Genomic DNA, 18,896 nt, shown 5'->3' with positions numbered 1-18,896 from the left:
GTTTTTATTTGAATCAAGGTCTAGAAAACAGACACTTGACTGTGAAGTAAAGAGCATGGTGCTTGGGAGCATGTAAAAGACTTGCCTTCAGCATGGGAAGCTCTCTCTATGCTCCCTACACCCTCACTCTTTCCTACTTGTTAGCCCAAGTAGGAAGCCAATACTATTGACCTACTGACCTGGTAACCAGGACTGGGCTGGCTCAGATACAGAAGCATACAATGCCAGACAATTTCCCATCTACCTGTTAGGTCATGAAGTAGAATTTGGACTAGAGCTAGGGTCAGGGATAGGATATTGGTACCTTGCTAATATAATTATAGCCCTTGCACACTGTGATCAAAATGATTTGGGTCAGAAGGTTTTGCTTTGTGCTAGAGTCATCTGACTAGCTCCCAAAGAGGCCACCCAGGGTAGTTTTACCTTAATGAATTTACCATAGAGCTGAACCTGTTTCATAGTCAAGTCTGAGATTTGTCTGCCTAAAGAAGACTAACTCCCAGCAATCCATCTCATAGGAGGCTGAAGTATATAGCCAGATACCCATGTATTCATTAACAGTTGGTGTTAGTCCTTCAATAACTGGATGGCTCCTCCCTCAACCAGAGTACCCTTTTTCCGGTATCAACAATCCCAGGGAACCAAATCAGTCATCAGCAGGCTGGTTCGTGAGTCAAGGAAGGATTTCATCCAAGGCAGGGTGGGCCTTGGCAAGTCATCTCCACCTCACAGCAGGGCACTGTGTGAGCTCCAATTTCATGTTGCTCTTTCCTGGACAGTTATAGGTAATAAATGCCAACTTCTAGCCTCCTGGCTTTATCCTACTTCTTTTTCTCTTTCTGTGTGCCAGCCTCATTCTTTGTTTCATGCATTCTCCACAGAATACAATAAGATTGCTGATTATTCAATTATCATTACATTCCAGTCCTTCTCCTGAAATCAGTCACCTTGATGACTGGGTTGGTTGTTCTCAAGCTCTTCAATCATTTACGGAATTTTTTTTGTTTATTCTCAGATATATCAGGCTGAACCAAATGAAATTGCTATTTTGGCAGGTAAAAAACAGTCAGATAGCAGCAACTTCATGTGGTTCATCAAACAGCAGACGGGATCCACTAGGGGTGGGCTTACTAAGTCCAGCTCTCTTTCGCAAGCCTTGTGGTAGGTAGGGGTGGGGGAAGGGAAGGGGAAGGATCATGCATGGCAGCCCTTTACCTCTTTCTGGAAACAGGCTCTTCTGGGTAGCCACTGGTATCTGGGACCTCATTCTTCTTGCTGTCCATTCATCTTCCAACTAGAACCTTAAAGTCAAGGATGACTTAACAAGGGTCTTGAGGTTGAGGAAGAAGGTCATATTCTTTGCTACACATGACTGACTATATGTTCTAAAGCCAACAAAGAACAATGATAAGGAACACTTAGTCCATGGTTTGTGCAATCCCCTGTTAATGTGGAAAACTAGGGACTAGTGGCCACGTTTTACAAACTTCAGTCAAATGTCTATGTGATGCAGGCTGTATGCCCAACCCCATTCCTACCTTCAAGTATTTTTTTTGTGAAACAAGAGTCCATGTGCCTAACACATAGTGAGGCAAAACAACACCAAAACGTCGTCGGCATTGGGAACAAAGGTTTATTGTGGGGGCATGAAAGGAGATGGATGGCTCACGCCTTAAAAACTCCAAACTCCTTAGAGCTTTCAGCAAATCTCTTTCATAGAAAAAATGAGAGAGGGGCATAGTTAGCTGTTGTAAACTTCTTGGTAGTAGATCCTTTGTTCTTGAGGTCGGGGAGAAAGCAGCCATCCCCCTCTCTCTGCCACGAGGACCACTGTGAGGTTGACTGTTGGTGGAACGGATCTCTAATCAAGTCACTAACGGCTATGCTCCAGCCCTGCCCTATTATATTTTCAATGTGTTATAATTGTATGTATACTTGTGTGCTTCTGACTACCAGTTTATCATACAGTAAGCTCTGTGAGGAAAAGGCCTACATCTGACTTATACTTAACTGCTAACATCAGGCCTGGCATACAGTAGGTGCTCATGAAATAAATGTTTTACATAAATGAATGAGTTACTGAATGGATGAATGGTTAAACAACAAACAAATCATGGAAGTATCAGGAAGGCATCAAATATCCATACCAAACAAAAGGTCTCTGGGCCTTTAAAGGTCAGGAACCAGACTGCCTGTACAAATCAGCAGAAGTTTTTCCCAGAGCAGATGATCTGAAAGTACTTACTCCCCAACTGGAAAAGGTCATTAATGGAACAGCCCAGGAAGTAGCTCAGTCCCTCAGATTTCTGAGAGAGGAAGTCACAAATGAAAAGCTGCTCCTCATTTCCTGGTAAGTCTTTGGCTAGCACGAGCTGCATTCCTTTGAGCTGAGCATGTGTGGAACTTCTAGCCTAGGTAGCAGAATGGAACTTGGAATGAATAGCTCAGCAAAAAGAACCCAGGAACAATGGGGCTGCGCCCAGCTTCCCTGTGCCAGCTCTTGAGCTCATGGAATACTGAAGCTCGTCTGGCCTTTTCAGGGGAGACAGATGACGTCCTTTGGATTGTACCACTTCAGAGGACTCAGAGAGAAATTTTCACATTCAGACAGCATTAGGCTCCTTAGAAGATGTGCTGAAATACCTGGTAGTGGTCCAAGTTCTCGCCACTATTCAACTTTCCACCTACCAAGTACAAATGAAGGTCTGTTTTGCTTTAAAGATGGTGAAGGTCCAAACATCAAGAGAGCACTGGATGGTGCTTCATGATGAGGGGTGGGGTGAAGATAAGGGGTGTGGTGATGGTAGGTTTCAAGGCTCTGTGTAACACATCGGAGGAGGGAGCATGGGAGATTTAAGAGGAAAACCTGTTATGAATATACGCTGTCAGTTTCAGGTCAGGGGATTCAATGAGGGGGAGACTAGATTCCTGGAGGAGAAAATTAACTATAGATAATGACACAACCACAAAGACCCTTCTCTCTATTGGCCTGACATGAGTCTTTTACATATGACCAAGTTTGGGGAACATGCCATCAATCACTGGAAGATGTAGTAGGGAATTTTGCTACAGCTGCTGTTCCTTCTCTGTTTTTTCCCATCATTAATTCCTTCAAGACACATTGATACATTGATGGAGATCTAAGAAAGAGAGGGCTAAATTTCAGTTATTCATATCTAGATCTTTTCTTGTAGATTATAAGGGAGTTGAAGGCAGGAATGACAAATTACTTTGCCTAGAATAAACCACATTGCCTTAAATATAACGAAATAGGTGTTCTGCAGGTGAGGAAAGAAAGAACAAAAGGAAGGAAGGGATGGGGGATAAAGGAGGGAAAGAAGGGAGGGAGAGAAGGGAAGAAAAATTTGATCAGATATGTTAAGGAAGGTAGGGGAGAGGCAATACTGAACTTGGTTTGCATCACAAGATGATGCCTGGTGTCACAGAAGGAAGTTAACCAGAGACCCATCTCAGGTAGTTGGAGTCAGTATGGGGAATTAAACATAAGTTTGCTATTGGCCAAGGCCAGCTCCTTGATTTGCTTCTTTGACATATTCCGGATTTAGCACTTTAATAGTAGAGGTGAAGGGGGTGTAGGGGAGACAGGCTTTAACAGAAAAACTGTAAAGGAAAAGACAAGTACCTCCATTTATTGGCTGTGCTCTATCTACCCTACAAGGCTACTAACATAAGTCTGAGTCATTTCCTCAGTGGTTGTGACAGTTCTCTGTCTTTAGAAGGAAGTGGAAAGCTTAATACCTTTTATTAGACCGCCTTTTTCATATGGGAGGATTCATTTTATTCTCAACGCCCAGAAGGTACTTAAATGGTACAACCATGTACAGTCTGGGCACATTTAGTCCCCACTTCTATATATGCCATTCCTTTCCTCTTATCAGGGATAAAAAAGATAGATTACAGCCATCATCTCATCAGGGCAGGGGTATTATTTACACGTAAAATTATTTATAGCATCTAATGTGTATTAGAAACTGCCTGCCAAGGCAGGAGACATAAAAGACACGGGGTCGATCCCTGGAGAAGGAAATGGCAACCCACTCCAGTATTCTTGCCTGGAGAATTACAATGACAGAGGAGCCTGGCAGCTACAGTCCATGCAGTCGCAAAGAGTCAGACACGACTGAAGCGACTTAGCGCAGCACAATGTATATTAAGTACTGCGCTGGCAGCTAAGAGGTAATCTTTCCCCACGTATCTTGCAAGAGCTAACATCTCCACTTTATAGATCAGGAGCTTATAGATGAGGGTCAGAGTTAGCTTGACCTATTTCTAGCTATCTCATAGAAAGTAGAATTCAGATAAAACCAATCTCCTTTCGACTACCTACTGGTTTAGGAAGACCTTGTAGTAAATAAGAACTAAACTTCAAGCCCAAAGCACTTCATTTTCATAATCATAATCACCTACGAAGAAAATGAATAGTTGCCAGACCAGAGAGGGTGAAAATACAGAGGCCGGCGGAGCAGACGATACCATCTTTATATAGCTAGCTTAGCACAGGCCCTTTCAGTCTCACTAAAGTTCAAACCACTTCAAGGCCATAGTTTGCTGCGGACTAGCAGATACACGTGTACCCTGCGCATGCGCCTAGAACGGACCTACTCGCCCCTTCGACCGGACCTCTTTAGCCAAGTCACCAACAAGCCCTCTAAATGCCCGCCCTCAAGGCTAAATCCTCGACCAATCAGGAGGCAAGAGCCATCATGTACGTCACTTATTTAGCACATACCCTCTCCCCGCCCCCAAGCCACAGCCCCGCCCCGTCTGAGGCAGGGATTGTCGCCTAAGTGCTTCGTCCTGGCACCTGATTGGCTCCCTTGCCAGCTCCGCCTCCGTCTCCTCTCACCGCCCTCCCCTCCACGCTCCCACAGTGGCGGGCGGAGCTAAGTACGCAGGCGCGGGCGCTGCCTCTCTTTTCTGGTGGCCCGCCCTCCCTCCTCCCCCTCCCTCCCCTCCCCACCCCTTGTCCCCTCCTCTCCCGGCCTGCGTGCTCGAGTCTTCCTTCTGCACGCGCCGCGGCTAACCCAGCACTCTCGCCGGAGCCTCAGGCCCGCGCGATCCTTTTTCCCTCTAGCTGTGCAGCGGGCGGGATCCTGCACTGCGATCGCGGTAGCAACTGCAGCCCGGGCGGGCTCGGGCGGCAGCAGCGGCGCGCGAGCCCTAGGAGGACCGTACCACTGTCCGCCAGCAGGCGGGGGGAGCCGGTCGCCCCGCTGCACACGCCTCAGCGACCCCGCGGGACTGAGGCGTCGCCGCGCCCAGGAGCTTGAGCGCCGAGCCGTCCTCGACCCCGAGCTTGGAGCCCCGGCGGGCCGCGCCCGCCGCCGGCCCCACCCATCCGGGCCAAGGAGGCCGCGGCCATGGCCGAGACGGAGGAGCGGAGCCTAGACAACTTCTTCGCCAAGAGAGATAAAAAGAAGAAGAAGGAGCGGAGCAACCGGGCGGCGAGCGCAGCGAGCGCGGCGGGAGGCGCTGGCGGGAGCAGCGGAGCCACGGGCGCGGCGGGCGGTGGGGCGGGCGCGGGCACCCGGCCGGGCGATAGCGGGACCGCGGGCGTGGGGGCCACTGGCCCTGGGGCCGCCACCAAGGTTGTGACAAAGGTGAGGGGCCAGGGAGTTAGGGCCCGGGCCGCGCGCTTGCGCCCATGTGCCCGCCCCCGCCTGCCTGCCTGGGGAAGCGGCCGGGGCCGGCCGGCGGGCTGACGGGCGCGGAGGCTGCCACGTGACGCGGGCTTCCCACGGCGGGCCGCCTCGCGTTCCCCGCCGGACCACAGCGGCCCAACTCCCGACCCTCGTCGCTTGGCTCGGGCCAGCACGCAGGCAGGCGGCGGCACCCTCCCCGGGGAGTCGGCCCGGGTCGGAAGTGCATCTATCGGGTGACGTCTACTGAGTAATTTAGCGTTCTGATTTCAGCCCAGTAGAGTGAGCTGAATTTTCTAACAGTCACATTTGTGGCAGATCTAATTGACTCGACTTGGTCTGGAAACCTGTAAAAGAAAAGTCTCATACAAGATTGAGGTAGCCGTTTAGTTGTGGGCTTACTATTGACTTCATCCGACGTTTCCTGGTTGCTTTTAAAGGAACAAGTCTCGTGAAGGAACCGGATGGAAGTAACAAAGTTTAGTCACGTTTGTCCTCAAGCCTAGCAGCCTAGGGATTGAGCAAGGTCTTTGGCCAGAAAACGAGTCCACACTTAAGGTTCCAGCCACTTGATCCCTTTTTCATAGTCTGATAGTTGTTTTAGAAATAGCTTTTAATTGACTACATGGTACTTGTTTTGCAGGAGGAAGATGAGTGGAAAGAGTTTGAGCAAAAAGAGGTTGATTACAGCGGCCTAAGAGTTCAAGCAATGCAAATAAGGTATGGTTTGGTTACAGATAACCTTTACGTCACCCACAGGATAAATACTGTATGTTTGGGTTTTTTTAGTCCCAAAACAGCATCACAGTACTCTTGTGCTTTAGGTATGCTTATTACGACTAATGGATTGTGTCTATTCCTCCTCTGTGATGGCAGCCCTTTTATATGCCAATTAGTTGCCTGTTCTAAAATCCTGTGAGCTCTTGCCTACTTCGAATCTTGGTTAGGCCTTTTTGAGACAGCTAAAATGGATTTTGTGCTTTCAAAATTTTGCTTTTAATATTGATGGGTTGAACTTAGCTTTTGTTTCGAAAGATAACATGGGTGGTTTTCAGATTCTCTCTGAAAAGTTTTATATGTATATATATAAATTTGTAATTGAAGCATAGTTACAGGTAAATACAGATTTTACCTAAAAGGAAACATTACTGGTAGAGAAGAAAGCCCTCCTCCTAACCTCTTGTAGTCATTGTTTTCACCCCCAAATAACCACTGTCCTAACACTATAGATTAATTTTCCCTAGAAATTTATAGAAATGGAATCATAGTCTAAACTAAAGTTTTAAGAAAACAGTAATTCCTGGAAATTACATTGGTTGGTTTAGAAGGTTTGAAATTAACATGTTTTATCAAATCCAGTCTGTGGTAGTCACATGAACTTGAAATAAATGTCATGTTTTTGAAGATTTCATGAGGTAGAAAATCCATTGGCTTAGATTAAAAACCCTTTATTCCCAGTTTCAAGAAACAAGTGATCCTAGGGAATTACCTCAGTGCTGTCACTACTAGGGGCCCAAGTTCTTTTACTGGTTGGGGAACTAGTCCTGCATGCCATGTGGTGTGGCCAAAAAAAGAAGTGATCCTGATGCACTGCCTCCCAGATTGAAGTTTGTGATTTATATTTACTCGTGACCACCTGGCACAGTGGAGGAAATAACTTTTCCTTAACAGAATACTGTTCTTTGACCTCACCCAGTTAAGTTCAGTCGCTCAGTCGTGTCCGACTTTGCGACCCCATGGACTGCAGGCTTCCCTGTCCATCACCAGCTCCTGGAGCTTGCTCAGACTCATGTCTTATCAGGTCAGTGATGCCATCCAGACATCGCATCCTCTGTTGTCCCCTTCTCCTCCTGCCTTCAATCTTTCCCAGCATCAGGGTCTTTTCCAATGAGTCAGTTCTTCACATCAGGTGGCCACAGTATTGGAGCTTCAGCATCAGTCCTTCCAATGAAGGACTCATTAGGATGGTAATGCTTATAATGTTAAATAACTTGTTAAAAAAAGCAGGGCTAATGTTTATGACATTTGTTGAATACTTAACCACAGGTAGGCATCATGTCCTAGCTGCCTTCACGTTGTTGCAAAGTGAAACCTGATTGATAGTGGGAAACTTAGGGAATAGTTTCTCTACATTTGAAATACCTTCCTGGTGGTGTGAAGTAGAGGTGATAAGACTGGAGGTTTATTCCCAACCACTTCTGGCTTCCTTCGTGTGTTAGATGTTTTTGAAGAGGTATAGTTCAGAAAATAATCCATTTTCTTTCTCCTGGGGCTTGGCTTTTAAAAATGGGGAGGAGGGATGTGGAGTTGCTAACAGTCACGTGTGGTAGTGGAACCGCCTGTGTGTTGGGTTCCTGTGTTCTGTCGTAGAGTAGCTCTTGCTCTGCCTTTCTTGATTGTCAGCCCGTGTACCGTATGTTCTTAAAGGCTCAATTACTGAGCAAGTGCAGCACTTTCTGAGGGAAGAGGTTTCAAGTTCATTGAATGCTAGAAGTTGATTTTGTTATATAGCATATTTAAACTACCATCTATTTTTGTCATTGACTATATATCCCATATCCATTCAGGGTTATTTTGCTTCATTTTTGGCTACTCCTGAGGTGGTGGAACATTACTTAAATCACTTTTATCCTTCACTTTTGCCAGAGGCGTAATTAAATCTCAGCTAGTGTGAGCACTGAGGTTTGCTTGACCCGAAATAGAGCAGCTTTTATACTGCGTTTTACATTTTTAGCATCTAGTCATGGCCACTTAGTGGCCATGCAGAGGTCTTTCTCTTACCTGCTAACGTTGAAAAACATACCTTCTTCCTGAAGGAAGCTGCTTTTGTGGAGCCTTAATCATTATGGAGTCTGGGGTCTATCTCTGTTGCCTTCATAAGTCGACAGAAGGAAATGTAAGTTTCCAGGAAAGGCTTGAGAGTGAGAAGCTATCAGAGGTTTAATAATAATGACTGAAAGTTTTAACTTTGTACTGGATTTGGGGCTTCTCAGGTGGCTCAGTAGTCAAGAATCCTCCTGCCAATACAGGAGGTGCGGATTCAATCCCTGGGTGGGGAAGTGGGGAAGATGACCTGGAGAAGGAAATGGCAACCCGCTCCAGTAGGAGTGGAAATCCCCAGGGAAAGACACATTGGTTCAATAGAATGGAAAGTAGGTTACTCACACAAATAGGATGTAGTTGATAATAGAGCAAAAGCATGGACTTAGGGAAAGACAAACCTGGCCCTGCATTGTAGCTCTGCTGTTTATGTGTGACCTTTGGTGAGTTACTTTACTTGTGAATGTTCTTATCTGCAGAATTGAGATGACTGCTCACATTTGTTGTGAGGATTTTGAACAGGATGTTCATAATATGTCTGCTTGGTTCATGTTAATCAACTTCTCTATTTAGTGGGTAGAGTGATTTACTCTTGGGAATTTTGCTGTTTAGCCATGAAGCATTTGCTTTATAATTCCAATCTTTGAAGGAGTCGTGGAGACACATTATGACTAGAGCCCTAGGCTGGTGAGTCAGTGGGCTTTCCAGATTGCTCAGTGGTTAAGAATCCGCCTGCCAACACAGGAGATGCTGGGTCAGTCTCTATCGGGAAGATCCCCTGGAGAAGGACCCACTCCAGTATTCTTGCCTAAAGAATCCCATGGCCAGAGGAGCCTGACCAGGGGCTACAATCCATGAGGTCACAAAGAGGTGAAGGTGACTGAGCACGCATGCATGCTGGTGAGTCAGTTCACTATGGACTTAATAGGAGAACATGCCATTTCAGGCTGGCAATAGTATAATCACACAGAAATCTTCAGAGTTGCTGGAGTTGTTGAATGATTGTTTTCTGTGGCTTGATCTTACCATTTGGGCTGAAGCCCTTGGAAGGAGAGAGAGATGAAATATCTCTCTTCTTGGATATTTGAGGGGGGTGGTTATGCCTTTAATTTGTCATCTTTTCTATCCATGAGAGAGGCAGCCTTTCGATATGGGACAAGAGAAAATCAAACTTTAGAAACTGACTTTAAAATATCTTGGAATTCTCTGCCTGTAGTCTTAATTTTTTTCCTCCTAACTTCTTGTGTTGAAAAATTACAAGCCACAGAAAAGTTGCAAGAATAGTAAAATAAGTACCCTTATACTTTAGCCTGAGATCTGCCAATCATTTTTGCCACATTTGCTTTCTCTTTAGTTAGCTGCATACAGTCTTAAAGTTCTTGCATGCTCAGCCTTTGTTGAAGTTAAGTGCAGTTGAAAGAGGGAAAGTTTTCAGCAGCAGCAAACATACTGTGTTAACATTCTAGCTCACATTTACCAACTAGCTCAAGATTTAAGTACCAGGAGTAGTAGGAGGTCACATGTCAAGTTTTGTGTCTAAGTTAATCAATTATATTCAGGATTGCATCATTGTTTACAGACAGGTTCTGAGAGAGAAGCCATTGAGATGATAAAAGAAAGAGCCTGGTGCTTAAGCTTAGATTATTGGTTGATAGTAGGACCTATAGGCCTTTCCCATCTTTAAAATGGATTTGAGGGAGAAAGATTTCATTTACTGCTTCTTACTAAATGGTGAGCATTTGTCATGTTTCAGTAACATGAGCCCAGTAGTTGTCCAGAAATCTTAGGACAGCTAGACTTAAACCAATTGGTTAAGTTGTCCTTTGAAGAGAAGCAATTACTTCAGCATCCAATCTGGATTCATTGTAGAAAATATTTGTGTGACGTCGGGGCATTGATTGTTGAGTCTTGGAGTTGTAAAAAAAAAAACTCATGCTCAGCTGAACACCTGTGGGTCGTTTCAGTGATTTGTAGAGGCTGCTGTGGATGGAGCCCAGGAGAGAGATGCTTAGATCTGCCCTGAAGGGGCTGAGAAAGAGTCCTTGGACGGGGTACAGTGACATTTTAAGCTGCCAGGCATGACTTGTCAGGCAGTTTCTGTCTCCCCAGTTTACTGTCATGGCAGTGGTTGCTTAAAACCTGTGGAGCTGCTCATTATTACTGGCAAAAGTGCAGTCAAGCCTGGATTTTGTGTTAGCTCCCTTAGTGTTGGGAGAGGGGAGATAGGATGCTTAAATTCTGTAACCTCCCTTGAGATAAGGAGGTAAGAATATTATGTTTCTTATAAATGTACTGCTGTAGCATGTGTGATCCTCATCAGTCTTAACTTCAAAAAAATGAGTTTCTCAAATCTGAAAATATAGAAAATTTTCGTATCATATTTTAGAGCTATAAAGAGAATAAAATGAAGTGAGAGGCAGCCTGAAAGAACCATGGGCTCTGGAGTCCCACTGACTTGACTCTGCTACCTGTAGCCCTGGGGAAGGTACTTGAAGTATCTGAATGTGAGTTTCCTCATAGGTACAATGGGTCTTCTCCCCGTCTTTGTTATTTTGAGGTTTAGCTTTGTAAAGTGGGTATAACAAACACTGCCTAGCATAGTATAGAGATACTAAGTAAATACTCCTTTTTCTAGCATTATCATTCCTCCTGCCCCACCAGTAGTGCCGTATAGACTAAAGCATATTTAAGACAGTGTACTTTGAGTTGTGATAATGAATTTATAGTGGCATTGTAGTTTTTAAAACATCAAATTTAGCTGATGAGAAGCTGTATATTGGGTTAAACGTTAAATTTTAGCCTAGTTGTCTTCTGTGGAAATAATTCTTTGTAACGTGTTTCTTGTTCTTTGGCATTTGGAGGTTTGACATTTTCTTAAATACGTTAAGTATGAAAGAGTAATATGATATTTAAATTATTTCTGTCCTTCTGTTGGTACTGTGGCATTTTGGCAAGGCTCTTAGCATCTCTGGGCCTTATTTCCCTCTGTTGAATGAAGTGTCTCAACTAGATAATTTCCAGTGTTTAGTTTAGCTAATATTTCAGAATCTTATGAAGTCAAAATACTAAGTTGTCTTGTGCCTATTATCAATATAAAATCCCTCTAATTAAAATAGATCACTTATTTTCTAGTGTAGTTTATACTCTAGAGGTATTTAGGATTTGTAGGGTTTTTTTAAAATTCACTTCTGTCACTTGTCTCTAAGAGTGAAAAAAGTGATGAAGACTCAGCATTCTATCATACTAAATTGGAATTTTTCTTTTTTTTTTGCAGATTAGGAAAACAATGTTTTTGGTTTTTAGAGCATTTGAAAAGTAAAGCAGCATAAAGAAATATTCAAGGAATAATCAGTGTTAACATTTTTTTGGCTTTCAGTTTATTACAAGCTGATAATTTTGGAGCTTAAATTATTAATCACCAAATATTAAAATAACTTAAGGAAATAGCTATTTTAAAGTTATATGTATGTGAATAATTGTGATTCAGTGCATTGCTGAAAAACCGTTTCAAAATGTAAATGACCAAATGAAAGCTATCATAGTTTGGGGGGATATTAGAGTATAAAAGTGCCATGAAGTCACTTAAATCTTTGTAAGCCTCTTATCTTCCCATCTGGCATGGATTGGGTCTCTAGGACATTACTAACTACTTAGTCATTATAGCTAAGTGAGTAACACCTGTGCTTTTATTTATGGCCCAAATTACATTATAGTGTAATTTACATAGGTGTGGGTTCAGAAGTGGGTAACTTTTTAAAAAAAAATTCTTTTGGGACAGTTTTGACATTTGAGTACCACTGTTAGACTCCTGGATAAATTATGACATTCATACTCTTACCTATTCATTCTGCTTAAAAGCTTTAGGAAGAAGGTCATACTGCTTGGTATCCATTTTAAAAGAACGTTTTCTTGTTGCGTTTTTGTTTTTTCCAAATGCTATATTTTTTTCCTGTTAGAGGAATGTGATGCTTGTATGAAAACTCAAATATTAAAAAAGCATGTAATAGCAAGTGCTGACAGCACTTACTGTGTGCCAAGCACTGTTCTGAGTGCTTTATGTCTGTTAATCAGTCTTCATAATGGGGTTGTTATCCCCATTTTGCACATGAGGAGACTGAGGCATGCAGAAGTTAGGTGCTGTACTTAATCTTTCTGGCTGGTAAAGGGCAGAGCCTGCATGTATTGAACAGGCAGTTTGGCCTTAGAATCTTCTCCTAACTGCTTGCTGCATGAAGAAAATAAAATCATGCATTCTAGCACCCACTTTTTAACATTTAGCTAAAAAATCATTCTAGATGTCTTTCTATTTATATTAGGTACATAGATTTTGTTTTAGTACATTGTTTATATGAAATGATTATTATTTCTGTGTTAGTATAAGCCTAACACATTATTTTAAATGCATGGAATTCTACTACATGTTAGCAACGAGGAAATTGAAGGCTGGCTTAGCCATACCCTCCACCCTTTTTTCCTCTCAAATGGTAGTCTTAAGTAAAATCTTGCTGTAAATGCAGATTGAAGGTAAGTTCATTCCGCTTTCCCTTTCCTGGTGCCACCCTAGGCCTCTCAATTCTGCAGTTACCTCTGGTTGGTGGGCAGTGTTGCATGGTACCATTGTCTTGAGTGTCATTAAAGGAGACCGTTAGCAATTAAGAAATTTTTCATATAGCCAGAACTTATTTTAATAGACATAGAAGGGTAACACCCTTAGATGTCATTTTGCAAAAACCAAGAGAAGCCCTGATGTTCCAGTCAGGATAGGAGTCATGCACATTGTTATGACCGTTATTATGGATCAGCTATCAAAAAGAGAAAATGAAAGAGTGGAAGGCCAAGGACAGTATGTTTTTTTAACAGAGGAAAGGATAGTTAGATTGATGGTGGAGATTGATAAGCTGAAGACCTAGGAAACACCACTAGTGTCATGGAAAATAATCTAGGGAAAAAGTGGTGTCTATGCCAGATGCATCATCTGCAGGGGCAAGGGAAGTTTGACTTGGCAGTTATCTTTGTGCTGTCAAACCAGTGGAATAGAAAGACAAGATATATGTACTTGTTAATTTAGCACATTCAGGTTTACATAACACAGTAATAAGTAATCCATTACAAGGAGACATCAAAGATACTTTGGAGAGATTATACATTTCTGATTCAAGTCAATTCAAGAATAGGTAAATTAAAAAGAGGCATTAAATAGAATCTTAGAATGGTATGTCACCACTGAGGATGTATTTTACATTTGTAATCACTAGTAAGCCAAAGACCGAGTTCTTGTATTCTCTTCTTTAAATGGATGACACATCTCTTGTTATTAGGAACCAGTTCTGTGTATTCCCTATGTCTGGATAGTAGAGTCTGATGCTAAACACTAACTTGTTTTCCTCTTGGAATGTGAATTAATTTTGAGAGTATTTTGTTACATGTACTAAAGGATTAGCGAATGAAATTAGACAACTTAAAAACAGTTCATTTGATCTGAATTGATCTGAAAATATGCTTACCATAAATGGCTGTTTGTACACTTTGGTTCCAAAAAAAAATCTAGTAATTGTACTTTTGATTCTTTTTCTCTACATGTCAGGTTAGATTGACCTTTCTTCCCTCCCTCAGTAGGGACTCCTGTAAGTAATCAGCGTAGATTGTTATAAGTTGATGTGTCAGTAGGTTAAATATTTCTAGATGTTCTTGAGTGTATGAAGTTTGCAAAAAGGGAATTGGAGACTGTCGGTGGTTTTATGAACTTTTTTCCAGTGATGAATCCTTTCACATAAAGTTAAGTTGAGGCCCAAAGGCATAAAATAAAATCCCCTATTTCTTCCTTTCCCTTTAAAAAAAAAAAAAAAAACGAGCTTGGCATTTGGGCTTGAAGAGGGTTAAGTACCTTCTCCAGAATCACAGATCAGTATTGATAGAACCAAGGGTTTGGACTGACAGATTTTCCACCTGAAAATTGGACTGCTCAGGTGCTTAATTTATTTCCATATCCCTCATGAGGCCTCTCCCCCAGGACCCAAACAAAATATTTGTTTCTGTAATTGAATTCACGTATTTATTTTCCAACAGTGAAAAGGAAGAAGATGAAGTTGAAAAAAGAGAAGATCCAAGTGATAATTGGGAAGAAGGTGGAGGTGGTGGTGGTGGTGTAGAAAAATCTTCAGGCCCTTGGAATAAAACTGCTCCGGTACAAGCACCTCCTCCTCCAGTAGCTGGTAATCTTAATATTTTATTTTCATAAAGATGTGTTATTTGTCTATAATTTTATAGGCAGTCAGCTTTCAACTAAATGCATATTTGCAGTGAGTGAGTAGAGTCGTCGTTCTGTTGCTAAGAGAGAGAGATTTGTGTCTGATCTAAACATGTTCATATCCTCAATAAAGGAATTTGAAAGTTAAGGCTGTAGGCTGCTTAAATCTTACAGTAATCCTATAGTGATCGTATAGCTTGCCAGACATGGTTAAGGTTTTTGGTTTTTTGGTTTGTTTTTCGGTTTTTGACAGCTGACTAAGTACCCATCTTTTTTTTTTCCTTTTCCCATTTTACTCAGTCTGAAGAATGAGTTCTCAGAAGGGGAATCTCCCAGATAATTTTCTTTCTTTCTGTTGTTCGAGACCTTTAATGCAAATAAATACTGGTTTTTTCCCATAATTGTTAAATGATCAAGAATTCAAGAGTAGCTTGTTAAAATGCCAGGCACTTGAGTGGTTTCTCTAAAATATTATGAAATGTCAGTTACAGAAACCCCAGAACCAACAATGACTAGTGGCGTGTATAGGCCTCCTGGAGCCAGGTTGACCACAACAAGGAAAGCACCACAAGGACCACCAGAAATCTATAGTGATACGCAGTTCCCATCCCTGCAGTCCACTGCCAAGCATGTAGAAAGCCGGAAGTAAGTATTCTCAATATTTTGTTTTGAAACCTTTTGCCTTGGCCAGAAAATGGGGTGTTTGGTATTTGAAAACCCACCTTGGGGGTTGCAGTAAAGCCCAGGCTGCAGCTGAGAGGTAATTGAGAATTAGGGTAGGTCTTACATGCCCAGAAATTGGGGCGGAGAGGAAGAACCCTGGAAAGGCTGAGGAGAAAGAGCACCAAAGACAGACATCTTCTGCAAGTTCCTCTTTTCCCTGGTTTTATGTCATTCTGTAGCCATGACAAGTCTTACCTAGTTAGAATTCTTAAAAAGTATTAGGTACATTATTGCTGCTTCAACGTTCCCTATATTATAGACTAGAGAAATCGGCAATATTTTATTGTATTCCCAGTTAATGTGAATAGATGAAAGATGTTGACATTTATATATCTAATACTAAAAGTAATCTTATTTCAGCAAGTACTTAAAATGAATGCTACCTGGAGTTAAATGACCACATATGGCACATCCACATCTTATATAGGGACATGATTTTTTTTTTAAGTAAATAGGAAGAAACGTAAATGACATAATATGGAATTTTTGGGGGGTGGCTTTTAAATTAAATCCTAGCGTTTTTGCCTCTTTGCGGGCACAACTGACTTGAATTTAAACCTCTGACTTGTTCTGTCCTACACACGAGACACTGATTCACCACACTCATCTTTATTTGATCCTTTCCCATAAAGTAGAAGTGCGGAGAGGTCTTTGAATAATGAGTAGAACTTTACTTGAATGAGAAAATTGTTGCCCTTACTTACGTATAAAAAAAGAGATGTATTGTCTTTTTGTTGCTAAGAGTAAAAGTGAGTCTTAGAAGGATTCACCGTGTCATTAGACAGCTTTTTAACTTTGCAGTTGTCTTGAAGTTGGTCCCAGAAGAGGATTTCAGTTAATAGTATTTGGTAAAATTGCTACCACAGAAAATATGACCGTAGAGCTTCAGTACAGTATTCTATATTTTCTGTTCAATTGAAGCCTTAAAAATGGTTTTGATAAGGATTTTACACACCAGTTTCCCCCTCCTATCCCTACCTCAAGATTTCTCCAAGGGGTGGCTTTTTTTTTTTAATCAAGAAAGAATATTTTCAGAACAGCCTAGTGAAGAAGAAATATTTACTGATTACATTTCTTTTCCCTTAGGGATAAAGAAATGGAGAAGAGCTTTGAAGTAGTAAGACACAAAACTAGAGGTAGGGATGAGTTTTCAAAAAACCAGGCCCTTAAACTTCAGCTAGACAACCAGTATGCTGTGCTTGAGAATCAGAAAAGCAGCCACACACAGTACAATTAAGGAATGGTGTTTGCTAACCCTTCTAAGGTAACTAAACCACAGCTAACCACCACGGACAGCCATCCATCATCTGATCTCTGGATCTACAGCCGATGCAGACCACTTGGTATATATGACTGACCATGTTGCACTATGGAAGTTTTAAGTGTACAACTACTCTTTATGTGTATTGGATTTAGGGGGGTTTTCATAGTTATATGAACTAGATTCAGCAGTGTTCTTTCATAATTACTCTGCGAGTACAAAAAAAAAATCAAAAACTGCAGCCAGTGGTCATATCAAAATCTTTTTATGTTCAGATACTGAGCCTTCGTAAGGGTTGACTACCTCAGATTTGCTGCACTCATTGTGGACTTCATGTGGATCACAACTTCTGGATAAGAAGGTTACAGCTATTAAGTGTTGATGTGAAACTTGAAACCAGCTCTACTGGATTCCTATCAGAAATCCTGCAGAAAGTCAGCCATCTGGGTTCTGATCTGCTGTAAAAGATGAAGATTTAAGTGACCTTAATTAACCTGTCCTGTGCCCCATCTATAAGGAATACTCTGAGGTGGGCTGTGGCTGGATTAGACTTCCTGGAACATGCCGCTCTCAAAAGAACTGATGTGCTTGGATAATCTGTAGGGCTCTGATTTATAATTTAAAACTTTGAGTTGTATTCTGAGGTAACCACAAATTAAATTCAACCAAACTTGGGTCACCAAGTGGGGAAAGGGTTAGGAGGGAAGAATCTTATTTCTTTTAGTAATTTTTTATTTGGGTAATGCTTTTTCTGTGTTCCATATTAAGGCTTTTTTTTTTTTTTTTTTTTTGCTATCACTTGGAATAGTTCTTTGACAGAGCATATTGCTTAGCTAAGTAACCTGAAGTATGCATTGGAATTGTGAAATGTCTCATGAATTTGCCAATCCCTAGAGTGGAACCAAATGGCCTTTAATGTAAAGGGCAGCAAATGCAGGGGGCTCTACTTCAGGTGCTGCTAAAGCCTCCTCTAATCAGGTCTAAACTGTATAGTAAACTGGTGGAAAGACTTTGTTTAGTTTCTGCTCAGCCCAGGGGAGTCACTGTCCTGTCCTTACAAATTCAAAGCAGTAAGAGCAGAACCCCAACCTGAAACACACTTAAGTTTCTTTCACAGATCTTGCATGATCTTTGACAAGAATTCCAGATGCACTTGTGCCCAAACATTTAAAGTGTTATGTATTTCGTAGATGCAGTGATTGTCCCAGCCTAGCTTTGGTATCAACCTTCTGGTGTGTCTTGAAGTTGATCATTTGGAGAGTCAGGGGCTAAAGACAGGTGATGTAGCACTTCTGTTTTTAATAATTACAGCTTAAACTATCCAGTAATTTTTCATCCTGAAAAGGGACACGAGGACGCTACCCAGGATTACTGAAAAGTCTTTCCATCTAATGAGATAGTCTGGTAGTTTTGTATTTTCAGTAGAAATATTTCAAAGTGGCATGTGACCACTTGATGCAGAGTCTGGGTTTCTCTATAATAAAATCCCTTTGCCAAATGTAGGAGTTGCAGACTTGCTACTGGCAAGAGTGAAGCAAATGGGTGAGTAAAACTATCCTGTTGTGGGAGCATTTTCCTCTAGGAGTTGAGTCTTGATAAAAGTGTCAATGCAGGAATCCCACTCCGGGGAAGCTAACAGAATCACCTGATGGGACCTGCAAACTGTATCTGGGCAATAATGTTGGAGTTACTTGAGGTGGCAGGCAGGATGCCTATGTTCTGATGTGCTTGGGTGAGTAGCTGAGCCAGCCAAGGAGAGGTTGGATGATTGAGAAACAAAGGATTCTTGGTTAATCTGAAGACTTCATTTGGAAACCAAAAATCTTTTAACAAATAATCTCTTGGACCTTGAGCCACATATTTCCCCTGAAAAGTGCATTTTTTCCAGCAAAATTTTGTTGGGGGTTATGTTATTGAGGAACTGAGATGAATATATGGAAAAGTTATTTAATGGCATAGAAATCTAAAGACCTGCAAGGAGACTTAAAAATCCCAACCCTTGTTACAACTTTTTAAAAGATTGTGGAATTATCAAAGTGCACATGAATCAAGTTTTAATATGCTGTATGATGGGTGGATGAGGCTGTCCATTGTACCATTTCTTTCTTTGAATTCTCAGGCATGGTTTGGCAGTGCAAAAACTATGTGTCATTAACAAATTCAATAAAAAGTAAATATATGGATT

The 18,896-nt window shown here is 41.9% G+C and overlaps 1 protein-coding gene and 1 long non-coding RNA gene across 11 annotated transcripts in view; one reads left to right on the top strand and one right to left on the bottom strand.

Annotated features, from left to right (window-relative positions):
* Positions 1–2,413, bottom strand: part of LOC145538182 (uncharacterized) — a 37,396-nt gene extending 34,983 nt beyond the window's left edge. Inside the window, exons 1-2 of the long non-coding RNA XR_014076711.1 lie at positions 2,246–2,413; positions 1,216–1,301 (exon numbers count right to left, since the gene is read on the bottom strand). This is a non-coding gene — a long non-coding RNA (uncharacterized LOC145538182). The remainder of the gene's footprint in view (positions 1–1,215; positions 1,302–2,245) is intronic.
* Positions 2,414–4,888: 2,475 nt separating this feature from the next.
* On the top strand, positions 4,889–18,894 carry CDV3 (CDV3 homolog). 10 transcript variants are annotated; one of them, XM_081569811.1, is made up of 6 exons: positions 4,889–5,621; positions 6,304–6,380; positions 14,547–14,692; positions 15,219–15,372; positions 16,537–16,586; positions 16,987–18,894. In XM_081569811.1, the coding sequence occupies exons 1-6, from the start codon at positions 5,382–5,384 to the stop codon at positions 17,001–17,003; spliced, it is 684 nt and encodes a 227-aa protein (XP_081425937.1). In that variant the 5' UTR covers positions 4,889–5,381; the 3' UTR covers positions 17,004–18,894. The 10 variants fall into 10 exon arrangements, with proteins under 10 accessions (XP_081425937.1, XP_081425936.1, XP_081425939.1 ...); XM_081569810.1 differs by having other exon boundaries at positions 15,213–15,372; XM_081569813.1 differs by lacking the exon at positions 16,987–18,894 and adding an exon at positions 16,715–16,947.
* Positions 18,895–18,896: the final 2 nt, after the last annotated feature.

Source organism: Giraffa tippelskirchi, chromosome 2 (genome assembly GCF_054371585.1).
Source record: "Giraffa tippelskirchi isolate mGirTip1 chromosome 2, T2T-mGirTip1v1.2.pri, whole genome shotgun sequence".
Classification (NCBI taxonomy): Eukaryota; Metazoa; Chordata; class Mammalia; order Artiodactyla; family Giraffidae; genus Giraffa; species Giraffa tippelskirchi.
Note: the sequence above shows the minus strand (reverse complement) of the source record. Positions and strands in the feature narration are given on the sequence as shown.